The 18165-nt window shown below is 42.3% G+C and overlaps 1 protein-coding gene across 3 annotated transcripts in view; it reads right to left on the bottom strand.

Annotated features, from left to right (window-relative positions):
- ncam1a (neural cell adhesion molecule 1a) overlaps positions 1-18165 on the bottom strand; it is a gene marked incomplete at its 3' end in the record, with an annotated part of 163244 nt that overhangs the window by 42062 nt on the left and 103017 nt on the right. For all 3 annotated transcript variants that reach the window (XM_084473851.1, XM_084473849.1, XM_084473850.1), the window contains exons 2-7: positions 6471-6545; positions 5147-5353; positions 4312-4455; positions 2529-2666; positions 2051-2168; positions 118-278 (exon numbers count right to left, since the gene is read on the bottom strand). In XM_084473851.1, the coding sequence (XP_084329977.1) occupies positions 118-278; positions 2051-2168; positions 2529-2666; positions 4312-4455; positions 5147-5353; positions 6471-6545 (843 nt within the window). The remainder of the gene's footprint in view (positions 1-117; positions 279-2050; positions 2169-2528; positions 2667-4311; positions 4456-5146; positions 5354-6470; positions 6546-18165) is intronic.

The following is an 18165-nucleotide window of genomic DNA, read 5'->3' as shown; positions in this document are numbered from 1 at the left end:
CTGTAATACTGCCCAATGGTATGCGCTTCGTCGGAATGTGTGAACGTACGACAGCGTGACCTTTGGCTCAACCTTTGAAAAACCGGGAGTTAGACCTACACAGAGAAATTCTCTTACCGAACACGTTCAGGCTGACTTCCTCCTCCTTCTCCCCAGCCTTGTTCTTGGCCATGCAAGTGTAATCTCCTTCATCCACTTTGGTGACATCTTTTATTAGCAATTCAGAGCCATCCTCATTCAGGCTGTACTTCTCATCCGTTTCAAGGACAACATTGTTACTGGAGATAGGGAGAGAGAGAATGTGTGTGTGTGTGTGTGTGTGTGTGTGTGTGTGTGTGTGTGTGTGTGTGTGTGTGTGGGGAGAAGAACACAATGATGTCAACATCAGCAAAGGTTTTGCATAAATATATATATATGCATACAGACTGTAGGAGGGGTGGAGGGTGTGACATCGCCACAACCACCTGCTTTATCTTACAAGGAAGGCAGCCACAACTAATACATGAATAAAAAAAGGCATATAGATATTCAAAAGCTGCCTTCAAGGTTTACATAAAGTATAAATGTGTACATGTTATGGCGCATCTATTCTCCATCTCGTCTGGCTTTTTTCTATATAAAACTAGCCCTAGCCGTTTTCTAAATGACATTTACACATTTCTAAACCCATGGTCAATCGCTGCCGATGCTCGTGTGATGAATAGCGCTCTTCAATTGTCCTCAAACACTCCTTAAGCCCAGAGGAGCACCGGCCTTTGTCTGTGCGTAACAACCAAGCAATCAAGCCGGGGCCAATTTCCTCATCCTCTCCAAGTCGTTTGTGGACGGGAGGGGGCAGAACTGCTGCATTATATGTTGCGACACAATATGAGTGACAGGCCAGTCAGACGAGACAAGCGTTGCACATTAAAATGAATGCTAGCCCTTTAGCCTCCAGTGCTCTATCTAGCATCGCCGCACTGACTCTGTGCTGACAGCTGTGACATTCACACTTTGGTGCTAGTCAGCTGAATTTTGGGTTCTGGGTAGACCAGTAGAGCCCTGGCACAAACTAGCCATCTCGGTAGCGACGACAAAGAGAACGGTTGTGTTTATTTGGATGCTGGTTGATGAAAAATAACGAAAGTGTACCTCACTTTAATTGAATGCTGACTGCAATTTAGTGGTTTGAAAACAACTACTGATGCTATGTTGTTGACTTCAGGCAAATTGGATTAAACCTCATAGTGTGATATAGCTTATTAACACTATGAATGATTACGACAAAACAGTTTAGCACAATATCACAACATACTAATTTTGTATGAATTCATTGGCCATTATAACCAGGGCATGGCTATAATTAACACCGCATGATGAATTATTTTCCAGCCCCCAAGCTCAACAAATATTGTCAACTTTATAAGCTGTAACAAAGAACTGTGGGTAACAAAATCGTCTTGGTAATGACAGTTTTTCTATTGCAGACTCCTGCTACTGGATATATTGTAGCCTACTATCTCACAGCCTTAAATGTAGCCATAGCAAAGGAATTCCAAATAAGATATGTCCTTCATCCCATTCCCTTTTGCTATGCACAAATTATTCAACACTCTGAAATTCTGCTCCTGAAAAACAACTTCAGCTAATCAGCTAGCTATGACGAAAATATCTAATTTTCTGATGTAAACATCGCGTTCCAATTACCCATCTGTCCATCCATCACAAAACTCTATGAGTGAGTTATTATAATCATTATATCTCACAGCTCTGTGTTGCATATATTCACTCAGCAGACACGTTCATCTACAGTCACTCACAGCTGAGGCTGAGAACAATCAATATTGGGAGCCACTACAACAAATATAAACTGACAAAAAGTCGAAACTTTGAAATTTAACGGGCCTTCTTTACCTAGCATCCATCTTGGATCTAAACGACAGCCCAACCAGCTAGCTTAGAATCAAGATGGCCACTAGGTAAATAAAGCCAATGCAATCTGTCTTGAATAAATCTCAGGGGTTATACAAGCGGTTGGAAACATATGTCATAAAGAGAGTGGGTGATTTACCGAGCCCAGGTGACAGTGGGCTCTGGGAAACCGTCTGCGTCGCACGCCAACATGGCAGAGGTGCCGATGTCGGCTGTGGCGTTGACCTCGGCCTGGCGGATACGGATGGTAGGAAGCACTGGGAGGAAAGGAGGTTATGGTTTCATACATTTATTTGGAGAAAGATAAATTTTAAACATTTTTTTTTACTCAAGGTAAAATGTGGAAATAAGCCTGCCATTTATTTTGGCAGATAATCTTTGAGATAAAAAATATATGCCTATATATTTATGGCTTCTGATTTTATTTCATAGGCTAGTTATTATTCAGTGGAGTCTGGAATGGAGTAATATATATACACACCTTTTATTCAGATATTTTGATCATATTCTGATCTAAGAGGGCACAGGGAGCAGCAGAGAATGATGGGGTGTGTGTGTGTGTGTGTGTGTGTGTGTGTGTGTGTGTGTGTGTGTGTGTGTGTGTGCACTGCGCTCACCATTAATAACCACCTTGATGGCCCTAAAGTCGATCTCACCCCTGGCCATCACACGTGCCTCACATGTGTACATGCCTTCGTCGGTCTTCTTGATGCCTCGGATCTGCAGATGGGCGTTCTCCATGATCTTGAAGCGCACTGAGATACATAAGAACCGAGAGCACCGCCATTACAGTCACTGAATACGGAGGTGACTCAAATCAGGCTAAATGTGGAGACTAAAGAGAAACACCTAACCCTTGGGTCATGCTACGGCTATGTCTCCTCTGTTCGTTTTCAAGACTGTTTGATACAGTGCTGCTATGTGAGAATATTTGAATAAAAGAAATCTTCAGGAGCAACCAAATGTGGGTTACACTGTTCATATATAACATATCCTGCATTTAAAGGCATCTTCCACTGCGAGAAAAACAAAAATCTCAGAATTGTTTTGTTTTCCAAACAATTCCTGTGGGACATTTCACAACAAAAAGGACATTTTGCAACGTCTGCGATGGACTGTGTAAGACGGGAGAGCAAGGATGTTGTTTCTTCCCTCCTTGACCGTAAAAACAATTTAAATCTATTTAAAACCCCTTGGTGTCCCTGGGCGGCCATGCTGGGGGCTGTCTCCACCACAGCGCTTCAGCACTCCTCTGGCCTGCACATGGTGCGCCGGTCAAGGAATGCACGTTCTCACAGGAGAAACCACTAATTGTAAGCGACGCAGCAGAACTCTGCCTTCTTGTGTAATCTATTTTTGCCCCCCCGCAGCACAATGACCTTATGAGATGTCATGAATGTGGCATTGTTCACCGAGACCGTTTGCTTCATTGAGTTAAATTTTTTGCATGCAGTTTTTGTTTTGGTGTGTTTACCCCCCAAAAAACGTATTCTGACATCCTCAGCATATTTTGTGGCCGAAAATACCGGCGCATGCGGCATTCACAAGGGGGTTGTTTTTAAAGTGTCTGCCTGGAGGTATAAATGAAGGTTGTATTGTATTGTATTCAGATACATCCAGAGATATCTTCACATTCTGTCTCTGAGAATGGAGCACAGTAACAACAAACAAAGTTCTTCAATGACCATTTATGACTGGAAATCGACTTCCTGTTGAACATGAAATACAGCTAACTGCATGGAACACATCTGCCTGATTGCCGAAGCAACAATCTTCTATTTGACACAAAACAAAAAATAAAAAGGTCCCGCAGGTCCCATTTTGGCCCTGCGGGTTCTGGATTTTGACTTTGTTACATTTTTACATTTTACCACACTATCACCACATTTTTTTTACTTTTAAATCAACAGTACACAAACTGCGCCTTTTATTCATTAAGAAAATGGAGGAGGGCAGATTGTCAAGTTGTATTGATGCCTTGCTTGAGAAGCGCCTTCCCAGTCTGACAAGATTGGCAACAAGGCCCCAGTGGTGCTCATATGTAATATACATATATGTAGTTAATAAAAACTATTTAAGAAGAAAAGCAAACGCGCTTGAGGGTTGAGGGGAAGCAGGTTGTCACGACATTGCAGGAATGATCATGAGTTTGGGTTATGGTGTTATTTTCAATATGTGTATCCATATGGGGATTTTAAGTTTATTTTTAAACTGTGGGCCTTTTCACCATTCCGAATCATTACAACTGGTTGCTTGGTAAGTTCCACGAAGATGGCGGCTTGCATTTATTGGAACGTCAGATGACGTGATTGAAACCCTCTTATAGGTCTGAATAAATACAACTAATGAATGAACATGATGGTTCATACTCTACGTTATTTGTGACTACATTTCTCTCACCGTCTTTAGCCACATGGATCTTGGCTCCCTTGTGTTTCCAGAAGATGGTGGCCGGAGGGGAGCTGACCACATCACAGACGATGTCAGCGTTATCTCCCTCGTTGAACTCCTGCAGGCTCGGAGCGTTCTTGAAGCTGATCTTTTCTGTACGGAGTCATAAAACAAAATGTATATATATTTATACATAAATCTAGATCTACGGCTTCCTCATAGAGATAGTCCTCTAATGTCATGCAGTGTGCTTAAAGTGCCCGTGAGATAATTCATATTCAAATCACGTTGCATGGCGTACACTAGAAATGAATGTCTATGATGGATATACTTTACAACAACAAGACAATAACATTTCAAAGTTGCAGTTCATTTTCATCATAGCAAGCTACCATTTCTTTGCATGCTGTCAAACAAAAGCCAAGCATAAACAACATCTCTATGTTGTAGATATTTCAAACCAGAACATTATGAAAATCCATATAAACAAGCATGTCGAACAATAATTTCCTCTACTCCGCATCAGAAAGTCTTCGACATACTCTGTCTCATTGTACATCTTGTTTGCCGTGCGATATTCGATCCGGCTACAATGTAAAATTTCACTCTTACAGTAAAATCCCTTTTACTGTTATTCTTGTGGGTCCCATCTGTCTCAGCTAGTAAACACTGTCTCCATTAAGCTATGCAAGTATAAATTATAAGAATGCATTTTGTTTTGTATATTCAGGAGAACACAGCCTGTTAACGGCCAGACACTTATTTCTGTGGGGCAGTTTGGGAGACATTGGGAGAGGGATCTGTATGGGAGAGGGGGCGGGGCAGGAGGGGACGGGGGACTCACGGAAGATCTTCACTTGGACGGTCGCCTGGGCCTCCTTGTCTGCGCTCTTGGCCACACACTTGTAGTTCCCAGAGCTGTCCACCGTGGCGTGGTAGATGGTGAGGGTGGAAGTGGACTCATCCGTGCGGCTCACCAGGACGTCCTGGCTGGGGACGATCTTCTCTCCGCTCGGGGCGTACCAGTCGATGTCCGTGGCATCTCCCACAACTGAAATAAGCCCCACATTGTTTCGGTTAAAAGGGTTCAAAGAACAAGGACGGATGAAACAACGCAACGTGTGGAGGTGAGCTATCTTGCTGAAGGCTCCAGGACATCTCAGCTGGGAGTCCAACACCTTCTCCACTGCTCTGATGATTGTAGCGAATTAATTCTCTGTGTGCTATAACGTGTTAATTAGATATAAAGATAAGGGTGATGCTGGAGACGTCAGCAGATGGAGAACACAGGGAGAACGCGATTAGATTTTTTGGAGCCCAGTTTTATGTGGAAACGGGAAGAAACACAAAAAAGTGTGTGTGTGTGTGTGTGTTGATGCATGTGTGCATTTTAAGAGTGGGGGAACGGACATCTCATTTAACTTGTCTAGTCCCTGACAATCTCCCCTTGCATCAATAAACAACGCAAGTCGGGTAAGACGTTGAATATCCCAAATCCCAATTTGAATGATCCACCATGCTTTTAGTCGAGGGCACCATTACGTTTTACGTGCGGTTGCATACATTGACTCTCAATGGCTTTTAAATCTGACTTTGAGGGAAAAGCGCTTTGGATCTGTCCTCTGGAAAAAAAAAAGAAAAAGGTGAAAAGAGCTAGAAAGCAGCCAGACTCAAAGAGCTTATATTAGCGGTGACAGCAGCTCAGAGTTCTCGCCAGAAGCCAGCAAGGCCAGTGCACTTTGAGTAAATGCCAATCTACTCCATCCACTGACTTGACCATCTCTATTTCAGGCCAGAACCCTTCTATTCTCCGATACCGGACAAGGGAGAATAATCTATCCACTTCAGTCAGGGCTGTATCTTCTGTCGAGAACAGACAGAGAGAGAGAGGAAGGGGAAAAAAACTATTCCCTCCAGAATTCACCTCAATCCTGCCCTACGATTTGGACTTTAGATGTCATGTGAGTAGACCACAAGCTTCTCTCCAAAGCTTCTTTTTATTTGATGCCTTAAGTTTCTTTCCAAGCTTAATTTGTTTTTAGCCTATTCTAGCCTGTCTTGGTCAGGGTGTTTGTCAGGTAGACTTTCTATCTATGTGTGATCCCTTCAGGGACTGGAATGTGTGCTGTGTGAAACAACATGGTAATGTTTGCAACTAGGTACCATACCTTCGCAGAGGAAGAACTTGGATTCTCCCACACTGATCTCTCCTTGTGGTGGGGTGATCTGCACCTGAATTGAGGCTAGACAATGGACGACAAAAATAAACATATCATTACATATCACTTTAGACAAGAGGGAAACAGTTCAAAGGAAACAAAACATCAGTTAAATTCTACATTTTTTTGCATTGAACTATTATGGTTCTCGTCCCCCTCACAGTGAAGGGCAATGGGAATGATAAGTAAAAGAGGAAGAGTAATAAGCGTAAAGAGGACCAAAAACAAAGCATATCATGGTTAGACATATACGGTCTACTCTACAGTGTAAGGTTCTATACACAAACCCTCTTGGCTGCAGGAAACCATTTTTGGCAGTGCTTTACGCATATTTAAATAACATCTCCTATAGCTCTTCATTATGCTGAATAAAGCCTCAACTCGATTCGTTTTTCGACTCCTGTGCCCACAAAGGTAACCCCACCAAGCCCGCCCTGAGGGGATCTCTTTTATACTCCTGTCTCCTGCACAGGTGCACGCCCCCTCCACTGCAGCATCATGCCAGGTGAATACAGTCGGCACAATGCTGCTCCAACCCTTTCCCCCCAATAAACGCTCAGCCAATGCATTTCATCACACCAGAGGCAGACCATTTTCGTCAGGAAGGAATGGACTATAGAGGGAAGAGTGTGTGTGTGTGTGTGTGTGTGAGCAGTGAGCACCTGGAGGGTTAGTTAACTTTGCACCCACCCACCCAGCGAAGTAGAGTTTTAAAGAAAAAGGACAGGCCACACCAGGAGAATGGTAATGGGGAGCGGGAAAGTAAACAGAGGAAAATCTCTGGTTGCCTTTAGCGTTTTGGAGCCGTGCTGCGAGCAGGACGCCATACAGGACATGTGTTTCTCCACAAAAGAGGCAATCTGAATCTGTTGTGTCTATAAACTCATTTAGTTTGGCTGGTTTATTTTGGCCGAATACCTTGAGTGATTTTGGCAGTCGATTTCGACATTCAAATAGCGGAGGCAAAATGTATTCAGGGTTCTGGAACACAGCTGTAATTCGCTTTTTTACACAATGCTTGCATGAATTTCTCGATACTAATTCATCCATTGAGATCTCTTTCACAACCCTATACTGTACTGTCTATTGAGCTTTTTACATCCTTCATATCCCTCTGCCCACAAGCGTAATCTGACACATTTCATCTCCAAAATGTGTTTCATATTTTTTTTTCTTATCATCCGGTAACAAGATAAGATGGGGAATGAGTGTGATGCTTTAGTTTACTTCAACACTGAGCCAAGTGAGGAAGGCTTCTGAGAAAATTCTAAAAGATATATCCACCATCATCTCTGTGAAGCCTAGAGATATACCAAAGTGCATTTAAAAGTTCACACCCCTGCTAGAAAGGCCTTTCCCATCATGCACTTCAACATCATAGGAACAAAGACACAGACAAAAAAGACTGGCTGTCTTGTCCGTTGACCAGAGCTGCTCTGAACACTGCAGGGGTTCTGGAAAGTGGGTCTCATACGGAGACACCTGAGCACCTTCAGCCTCCCCAGCTGTGGAAGGGGGGGCGGGGGGTATATGGTCTATCAGAGGGTTGCCAATCAAACCACAGATTCAAACAAACACCATAATGACGACACACAGCCTGGGCCCGGAAACCAACAACTGCAAGAAGCGGAGGCATGCCGAGTTTCCTGTTATGTTATGGAGATATTCTACTAATGACTCGGTGATGAGTTCCATGAGTTTCCACTCATGAAACTCATTTTAATGAGTGCATCTCTACAATGGCCAGACTACATGGTGTTATTATGACAACTTTACGGGCATGTCTTTATAGTTCACTCCTGCTGGCGGAGTTTGTATCAGTCAAAATGCTTACAGATCCCCGCCTGCAGCAACACGATAAGTTTAACACAGATGGCCTAGCGACAGATATTTAAGCTCTTCTGCCATTAGACTTTAGATATTAATGTGATGTAAGTATGATTTTTGAGAAAACCAATGTTGTTATTGGCATAATTGCGATTATAATAATTGTATTATCATAATTATTAATGTCATACTTCTTGTTATCATTCCTGTTATTATCAGCATCATTATATTACTGTTCATTATAAAACGGGTGGCTTAAATAAAGCGATCTGATTGGTTCCCAACTGTTGTATATTGAGCGTATACACACAGCTATGATGCTCGTTCAGTTTACAGAGTTCAGTATCACTCCGCACCTAACTTGAACTGTTGTTTATTTATATATAAAAGCAATAGCATAGTTCACTGAAGCCTAAAAATATGTTGATTGCTGGAGAGGGTGGAAATGTTGTAAAGCAATGTGAGTGAACACGGTGAGTGAACTCGATAGTAGGCTAAATTGCCGGCAAACCAAGCTACCGTCTCTAGCCTAGCCTTCTCTCTGAAGGACGCTACAGTGTGTTGCATAGCAACCGCCGTACACTTTGCAGGCAGCCAGGAGGGACTACTTTTTTGTATTCGTTAAAAAAAATGCTTTTACGACTTTCTCGCTTTTTCAAAATTGAGGGTGTCTATGACTTTCATTTCGCTATACTTACGTAACCGTTTTTCACTTCAGTCAGTGGTATATTCTCATTATACCACAGTTAAGGGGGTCGCCGTCCCTCCGCTGCGTGTCGGGACGGACAACGCCCCTTAACTGTGGTATAATGAGCACATACCACAGCCTGTCGTGATCTAGTGCTTAAGTATACCATGCCCATGGATTTACATATGCTATCAATACAATATTTTGACAATGTTGGCGACCTTCTCCATCCATCCATCTTGTGTTACCATGGGGTCCTGCTCAGGGAACAGGGGACCATGCCACCTTCATGAGAATGAATGGCTTCCTCATCACAGAGAAACCCACAGGCCTTACACGGGCCCAACCGACCTGAGCATGTTTGCTTTTGTTAGCGAGGAGGTAGATACAAGGAAAACAACATATCTATTACTTCACCTCAGCCCAGATCCCAGATACCACCCCACCGAACTGTTCCTTCACCAAAGACTAAAACAACAAGGAAGGGGAAAAAAGGAGGGGGGAAAGCTAGCTGATAGTATCTGCAAGACTGAGAAACAACAGGGAGGGGATCGGGCTGCTTGGGAAAGATAACTCCTCTTCGGCCTGTTTGCTTGGAGTGTACATATCTCGGGGAAAAAAAGAAAGAACTGAGATGTAACCAGAAGGTAGGAAATGCAGAGGGGTCAAGAAGTTTGGCAGAGTGAGAACAAGCTAAGTTGCTGTTCTGTTCCTCTCTAATAACTGAACTGGGTCTGTCGATTTGTATCTACGGTGGCCTTGGTATCATCTAGGAATTTGATCTGAAAGAATTTACAAAAGGGTTTGCCGCCGCCTGGGCTTCGAAACGAGGAAAGTAAATGGGGATTTGAAAAGGTTTGGGAAATCAATAACCTGGATCGCTATATGAATCATCGCTAATGTTTTTACCTCTACCCAGTTCAGAACTCTGCAATGGATATATGTTGAGGCTATAAGGCAGGATGTTGATATTTTGACCATTTTGACCATTTCCAACAGTAACTGTAAACAGGAGGTTGTGTGAAACATTATGTCATGCTTTAGTTTTTTAATGTATTGATGTCAAATATCAATAGAATTTCATACTTTAGAATTCCATTATTAGCGGAAATTGGTCATACAATGCACTTCCTTTAAACAAACAGCTTAGGGTCTTTACATATGAATGACAATGTTTCGGTGAAATGGAATGAACAATGTTATAGTCCACAAGAAATGGCTGTTTTTCGCACATTGCAAAATCTGATTATTGTTTGATATCTCCACCTATATTTCTTTTTTCATCAAATTTCAAATAAAAGGTGACCACATTGGGATGGGGAATGCTTCTCAAACAAGAGGCTTTCAGGGAGATTTCCTTTTTTTTGGGGGGGGGATTCTAAGTTAACAAGAGGGATGAGAAAAGAACAGCTTGCTTTGGCCAATGAATAAACTAAGATTATAAAGGTATCTGGGCCTTTATGTGTTCAATCATCATAACACCCTCCCTAATCTCTTTCTCTCTCTCCCTCTGTTCTTCTCTGTCTCGCACAGACAGAGCTTGTTTTGCACTTTGAAGCTCTCTCACAGGGGGATTTTAAACACCTTCTCCTCCTAACCACGGCTGATGTGAGTCTTTATTTATTGTCCCGCATCGTTGGTGAAATGCAATTGGCCACTGCAGTTGTGATTTCAAAAGTTCACCTGATTTGAATGAAACCTGATTCACCTGATTTGAATTAAAGAATACTATTTTCAACCAGGTGTGATGTTGAATAGTTTGTGAGAAGCCATTTAAAAATCTACCCGAAAGTGGCATCACACATTTCTTGCCAGTTATGGCTAATCAACTTCATCCCTGGTAGAAGAGTAGGGCCCCCTTAACTTTAATCAAACCTGTAGTGAAGTGAAAAGTTTACCGAACTTAGGTTTAAAATTTCAATTAAATAGTGACATTGTGATTAAGATTGAAAAGTGCCACTGGGCTGAACTGTGAAAGAAGCCAACTGCTCTCATCCGATCTTAGGATCTCAAACTTCTATGTGTGAATAAAATGAGCCCAACAAACTGATGTTGGGACTGCGGGATCAATAGCAGCAAAAGAATCATTGCAGAAAGTTGTGCCCTCATAAAAGAACATTAAACCCAGACGGTCGCTCCACAGAAATTCAGAGAAATTAACCTGAGGGTTTAGAGCCAAGGTTGGAGGCACCAGACCAAAGAGGTCTCAGTCATTCACCCAAATCCATAGCGAGGCCAATTTCTTCCCTGTATATCCTTCTGTTGATATATATATATATATATCTCACATCAAAAAATAACCATCTGGAGAGCCAATTAGAGTGTCCCTGGACACCCACACACACACCACCGCATCCAAGGAAAACAGTTGCCTGTGTCAGACGCTAGCTAAACTGGCATCACAGAGCCATTATTTCCATCAGCTGTTCAGCTGCATCGCAGCTCCCACCAGCCCCTCTCAACCGTCATAGTCAGGGCGTCAAAGAAGAACATTTTATTCATCCCGTCTCTGACTTGCTGACGAACAAACATCTTATTGAGCACATATTGACCCGGTGGATGTGCATGGTGCTAAAATAGAACACATGGCCAATGCAGTGGAAAAACCCCACAAAGGTCTGGACAGGAGAACCTGCTGCAGCCTGCTGGATAGCTGTTGGCTGGAGCTTATGACCTACATTCACCACGCAGATTGATTTACAACCCACGTACAGGCATATCATCAAAATGTGTGCGTGCGAGTTGGATGCGTGCCGACTTTGCTTGCCTTTCGGGGGCGGTTGTGTGTGTTTGGGGGGTTAGGAAAGCAACCTGTGGCAATTGACATTAGCCTCTGATCTCTTAATATGCCGAACATTTCTTCTTCTTCTTCACTCTTGAAAGAAGCTAAGCTCGATAAATGCTGTCAACGAACCCCCCCCCCCCCCACTGGTGGTGTGTGAAGATTTTAAATGGTGTTGGGAGGGGCGGGGATTATATAGATTCCACCATTTTTCCTATATCCATGTTTTTGTATCTCTAACTGCTTGGCTTTGAAACAGCAAGTTTCTTTGATTTTTTTTCCCCCCTCAATTATGTAAGCGGCTGCTCGGTATATAGGTTACAGCGTCTCCCGCGTGTCCTAGGGCAGACAAGCCAGAACTCTGGTTGTGTTTAGCAAGCCTGTCAAAGTTCGACACTGCTTGTTCTTTTTTATGTTTGGGGAGGGGGGGGGGGGTGTTTTTGTTTCGTTCTTTTGGGGGGGGGGGGGGGGTTATTCAGCATTAGCTGCTTAGCGCCACATTGCAACGAGGCAGCCCTCGGCCCCTGAGTCTGGTTGCGTTTCAACAGTAGCGGGTTGGCGGGGGGGGGGGGCCCTTATCATGCGAGTCATGTCCCACCCAGAGCACACTGCGAGGAGCTCCCACTGCGGCGGGCAAAGTCACTGCTCCGGCACCACACTGGGGAGCTCGTATTATATGGTGGGGGATGAAGGGGAGGAAAGGAGGACAAATGACAGCGCATCTAAAGGAGCTTCTGTAGCGATGCTTTATGCCGGATCAAACTGTTTCCCCAGATCCACCGAAGCAGGGAACCAGTGGTAGTGGTTTGGTGGCTCGTATTTAAGGTTATACAGGTCTGTGTGCTGCTGTGCTGAGTGGAAATTTTTACTGCAAAAGAGCAGAGGATGAATCTCTTGTGCCAGGCGCTTGTTCCAAGCTGTCAAAGCATGTTTAGCCCAACAGGACCGAACACACGATGATAAACTGAATTTGATCCCAATTCAAAGCAAGTTCCATCGATCTAATGTATTATCCAAATCGCAGATGGCATAATGTTTCATTCTTTTGCCAGTACATTAAATGGTCCTCATTTATATTTTACATTACCTTGCATTGATTATTTTATATAATAGTCACTAAAGCAAGAATGTTTACGATACAATGCCATAATAACTTATCAATAAAGCTTTCATCTAATAGAGAGGGTTCATTACAGCCCACTTCATACCTTTTTCCCAAAGAAAAAAGTACAGAAATAAGTATGTTAGAGTTCTTTGGAAAATATGATTAGGCCAGTATCTTCTATTCACAAGAAACTGTCATCCCATCCACAAGGTCAACTCCAAAGTGCCTCCATCAGTCATCATTAACCCTGGGACTGGCGTCCCAAAAAGAACACGTTGACTCGCCACTCCGAACACACTCTATATGTGGTGAGTGGGTGGGTGTCAAGCCTTAATCAAGTCGACATTGATATGTTAGCGACTAAGAGCATTGGCCATCTCCTGTCTTTTAGTGGTTTGCTGTCATAGCTCTGTCAGGATTAGGCCCACTGCCATCCGTGGCTCTGTGCAGCTCCAATCCACTGAGAAATGTTCAAGAAGAGACCGTTTGATATAGACGAAGGCGAGGAAACGTGCGTTCCTGGAAACAACCCCCTTTTTTGTCTTTTCCAGCTCAAGTGTCAGGGCTGAGATGCACTTGAGGCCCGAGCTCCATTAACAAGTGATCAGGCCACTAATGGTGTTCTCAAAGCAATCTGCAAACTTTCGGCAGTTTGCGTCGCCTTTCTTTGAGAGGGCTGCTTTTTAATCAGGAAAAATTAAAAAGAGAGGTGCTCCAGAAATTGGAACTCAGGCATGACAATGAGAAGTACTGAAGTGTGACCTCTTAATGAAATGTTGTAGGGCTGTTGTTACAATCGCATGTGAATGGGCTCTGTGCTACTCATTGACAAACACTGTGTTTTAGTCTCCCGGGTAGGCGATAATAACCGTTTCTAGATGCCGTCACAAACCCCCTAAAGATTAGTGCCTCTGTTACTTCCCATGCTCTGTATACACGTCTATATTTTTAGCATCAAGACAATTATAATTAGTATGCGTAATAGAGGCTTCAAATGTAATGATACAGAGCAAGGCCACTCTGACAAAAAGAAGAAGAAGCTTGAGGCTTACTGGTGTTCATAGCAGTCAGCGTGCTGTTAACCACTAGAGCCTCACTGGATTTATAGAAATGTATTTGACTAACATGGTTTAGTTTTGTCATCATGTTCCCCCATGCTAACGACATTGCTCTGTTATTGAAGCTGCTGTTTACATTAAGATGAGTTTAACTCCATAATAACCCCCTCTCTTTTCACGATTAGCTAGTTTGTTAGTTGTGTTTTAAAAGCATGTTTGTTTTTGATTTTTTTCAATGTACAACACACTTCTTCTTTCATCCTTTAAGCCTTGACCACATGGGGAAGTAGCTCTACTGTTTTTGCCAATGGGAGTCAACGGGAGTGAGGAGCGGGAATGCTGCCAAGAGACCCGGGGGCCCATAACAACAGCTTTGATCCATCACACTTATGGAACCACATTAAAACACAGGAAGTGGCTCTGGGATTAAACAACTTCAAATAAGTGCCTTTCTAGATAGAAAAAATAAACCAAAGCATTGGCGACAACAATGAAAGAGTGCTTAGCCAGTGTTGTGACATATCATCTCGAAGGAGCCAGACCAAATGTCTCAAGTATAATCCTATTAAGAACTACCTTCAGGAGTGTGTGCGGGTTTGTGTTAGGGCTCAACGATTTTGGAAAATAATCTAATTGCGATTTTTTTCCCCTCAATATTGCGATTGCGATTTAATATGCGATTATTTTTTCAAGGTCCTCTTCTCATGTATTTTTCAACGGACACAAGCAATAAATCTATCTGTTTCATAATAAACAATATCAGATTTATTTTCGAACTCCTTCTCCCTCATCCTGGTGCTGAATGTGTTAAATGCATCTGCATTTTTATGTGTTTGCCAGCATACGTTGCATGTGGGCGTCTGCCCAAATATCCAATAGACATTCCGTCTCCTCTTTGCTCCATGTTGAGCCACGACTCATTTTCACCCGACGGTCCGACAATGTGCTGTTACCAGGCACGTGCACACATAGGGCCCTAGGGGTGCTTGAGCCCCTGCCCTTTTTGCCTCGTATTAAAAAGTGCCCTCTGAGTGTTCAACAATCGCGCCCGCAATAGTTCTCGTCCGCGATCGAACGCCCCCCCATTTACCTAATGGTCCAGGTTCTTGCCCAAAAAAGCATTACGTTAGATGGCAGGACACATAAATAGGAAAATATAAAGACATTGTACAACATTGCTCATTTTAGACAATCACATGGAGAGTAAACATTGCTAGCTCTTGAACAACGTTTCACTTACTTTTCAAAGGGATGAGGTTTCCGCTTCAACATATTAGGCAACTATGGTCTGTCAGCAATACTAGACGACCCACTTCATTGTCAACATCAGTGGAAGCTTGCTTCTATTATTATGTTGTATAAATTGTACAAATTATATTAATTTGTGTTTTGGCTTTTGCCGTTGTTTTGTGGCTTTTGCATTTGTCTTTTCAGTTAATATGCTTGTGGATTTAGAAAAAAAAACAATTTCGTGTTTTGGATAGGTTTGTTTGACACGTCTCACCCACCATTTTCTTTCCTTTAAAAAGTTTTTTCTAAAAGGTCAAATTAACAGCAATTTAAAAAAAATTATAAAGCGTTTTGACCTTTCCCCCAAAAAATAACGATCTGGAAAAGGTCAAGCCTCTGGTTGAAAAGCTTAGTGTTGTATTTGTTTGTTGTACCTTGGGAATGTTTAAAATCTCAAATGTAAGGACAAAAAATGTTTCTATCCAATTAATCAGAGTGTAAATTAAATGGCGCAGGTGCGTCTTCTTATCCGTTAATCACGGTTGGCTTTGCACTATTCCATCCCCCACCTGGTGATAAATCTTTGAACTGCATTATAAAACACATTCTTTCAGGAACCAAAAAAAAGTAGGAGCTGTTACGATTTTGTTTGGAAAACTCCCCCTCCACAGAAATGATTCACAATGGAGTTAATAGCCAGTTAACTTTGACAGTGACCAGCATAAATAGCTTAAGACGGTTTTTGTACATGCTGTTCTATCTGCTGACTTGGAAACGCCGCTTTCATCTCCGTCCAGCAAAAGTAAGTTTAGACGTATACACACACACACACATATTCAGGGACACGCTCAAACAAAAAAACATGTCTTTGGGCGTCTCAACTCATGTCTTTCAGTCTCTCTCTCTCTCTCTTCTCTCTCTCTCTCTCTCTTCTCTCTCTCTCTCTCTCTCTCGCACTCTCTCGTTTGCTCTCTCTCTGTCTCTCTCTGTTTCTTGCTTTCTCTCTCTCTCTCTCTCTCTCTCTCTCTCTCTCTTGCTCTCTCTCTCCCTCTCTCTCTCTTGCATCTTGTTCAGATAAACTCACAACCTTTCTTACACCATTTACTAAGGCATCCCTAATATCTGGGAAATCCTTAGGCCTGGGGATTCAAAAACAATACAAATAAAAAATAAAAAGTTGAGAGTGGACTTGGATGCTATTCACAAAATGTTTCCATAAACCCAGTGGAGGTTCCACTGGTAACCTTCTTAGTGATGTTTTTCCCCAAAGCTGAGGCATTGGAGCACTAAGAGATCCATGAAGGGATTCCCATCTGGGTTCACCCAAGTCAATATTATGAACAACACAATGTGAATACCTTCAAAGGCAGGGCTGCAAAGCAGGCAACCATAAATAGAAATGTAGGAGTGAGTGGGTGAGTGAGTGAGAGAGTGAAAGAGCACCAGAGTTTATCAAATGTTCATGGTTCTCTCACAGGGTTTGTTTTCCCTTTTTCATTTTCTCCCATCGATTAGGCAGGCATTGCCTCTGAAATCCTTGGGCCTGCGCCCTAATTAACTAATGAGGGCAGGGGGGAGACACCCAGATGACCCCGACCTCTTTGAACCCCACTCTATCTGCAAGTCAGCGAGCACCCACCCAGAGCTGCTGAAGGCCCTCTCTTCTTGCATACTAATGGTACATAGTACAGAGAAGGCCATTCCTCGACAGCTCAAAGTAAGAAACATAAAGACTGAACATCATGTTCGTAACATTGCTGTGTTGAAACTGTAAACTATTCAAAATGCAATACTATTGTGTATTTTGTGTGTTCTTTTGAAAGATTCCAAGTGTATAGCACACACAACTCTTAAAGAAACTAAATAAGCCTAAATATTTCATTTCCATTACACAAGAGAGAGCCATTAGACATGAAGAACTGTGTCAACATAGTCTACTATAATCAGCACATGAATAAAAAATAAATGACAAAATGCCATCACTCATGTGTATGGGACCATGTTTGTGTTACCGAATGGTTTCTCAGTGCAATTATATAATTATTAGCGTAGGGATCCTTATGCCGTTCTCAGTGATTTGAATGGCTCCACAGGTTGCTTGTGTATAGTAAATTGGGTTTCCAGCACCAACCGCCTCCCCCCCCACTTCCGTTTTGAAGGTTTGACATTAAAATTGGATGGATGGGATAAGTGGACCAAAACAAACCCCCTTATTTGCTGAAATGAATCTTGAATAATATATATGATGGTATCTGTAATAAACATCAGCACCTTTGGCTGTTACTGCTTCCAAGAGCAAGACTCTGGTGTTGATGCAATAGCCGACTAGGTATTAATGTCCAATGAAATGTGCATGTATGCTTGCATGAAGGATGATCAAACAGAAACGCAAGACAGCTTAATGTGAAAATACCATTTCCTTCTCGATTAAAGAAACAAACATGAAATGAACATATACTTCTTCTCTTTGTTAGCTCATTCGCACATTCACAAGAAGAGCCATGTCCTATATACATCAGTTCATGTGTTATTTTGCATCCAAATCTAATCAACGAAACTTCAAAGAGTGATTCTGATTACTTAATGCAAATCGAACATTTCCACAATCAGTTTCCATTTGCCTAATAATAAGCCTCCAATGACCTAACAAGCAGCAGGTAAAGTTTTTGGTCACTTTTTGCACGACTCAATCAAATCCTGAATCAAATCCTCAATGTTTTTCCCTTGTCTATATTAATATTCTGTGTAAATATTCTGTCAATATTCAAATATTGATGTATATATGCTGTGCATTTGACATATATTTAATATAGCACAGGCAGTTTATAGGATATATAGATCTATCTATATAGATCTCGATGCATACATTTATATATCTATATCTATATACATAAATGTGTCTGTATTTAAAGTCATAAAAGGAGCATCTGGTGGAACTATTCTCTTCATCTATC

Source organism: Micromesistius poutassou (genome assembly GCF_964030765.1).
Source record: "Micromesistius poutassou genome assembly, chromosome: 10".
NCBI lineage: Eukaryota > Metazoa > Chordata > Actinopteri > Gadiformes > Gadidae > Micromesistius > Micromesistius poutassou.
This window is presented reverse-complemented; position numbering and strand designations above follow the sequence as displayed.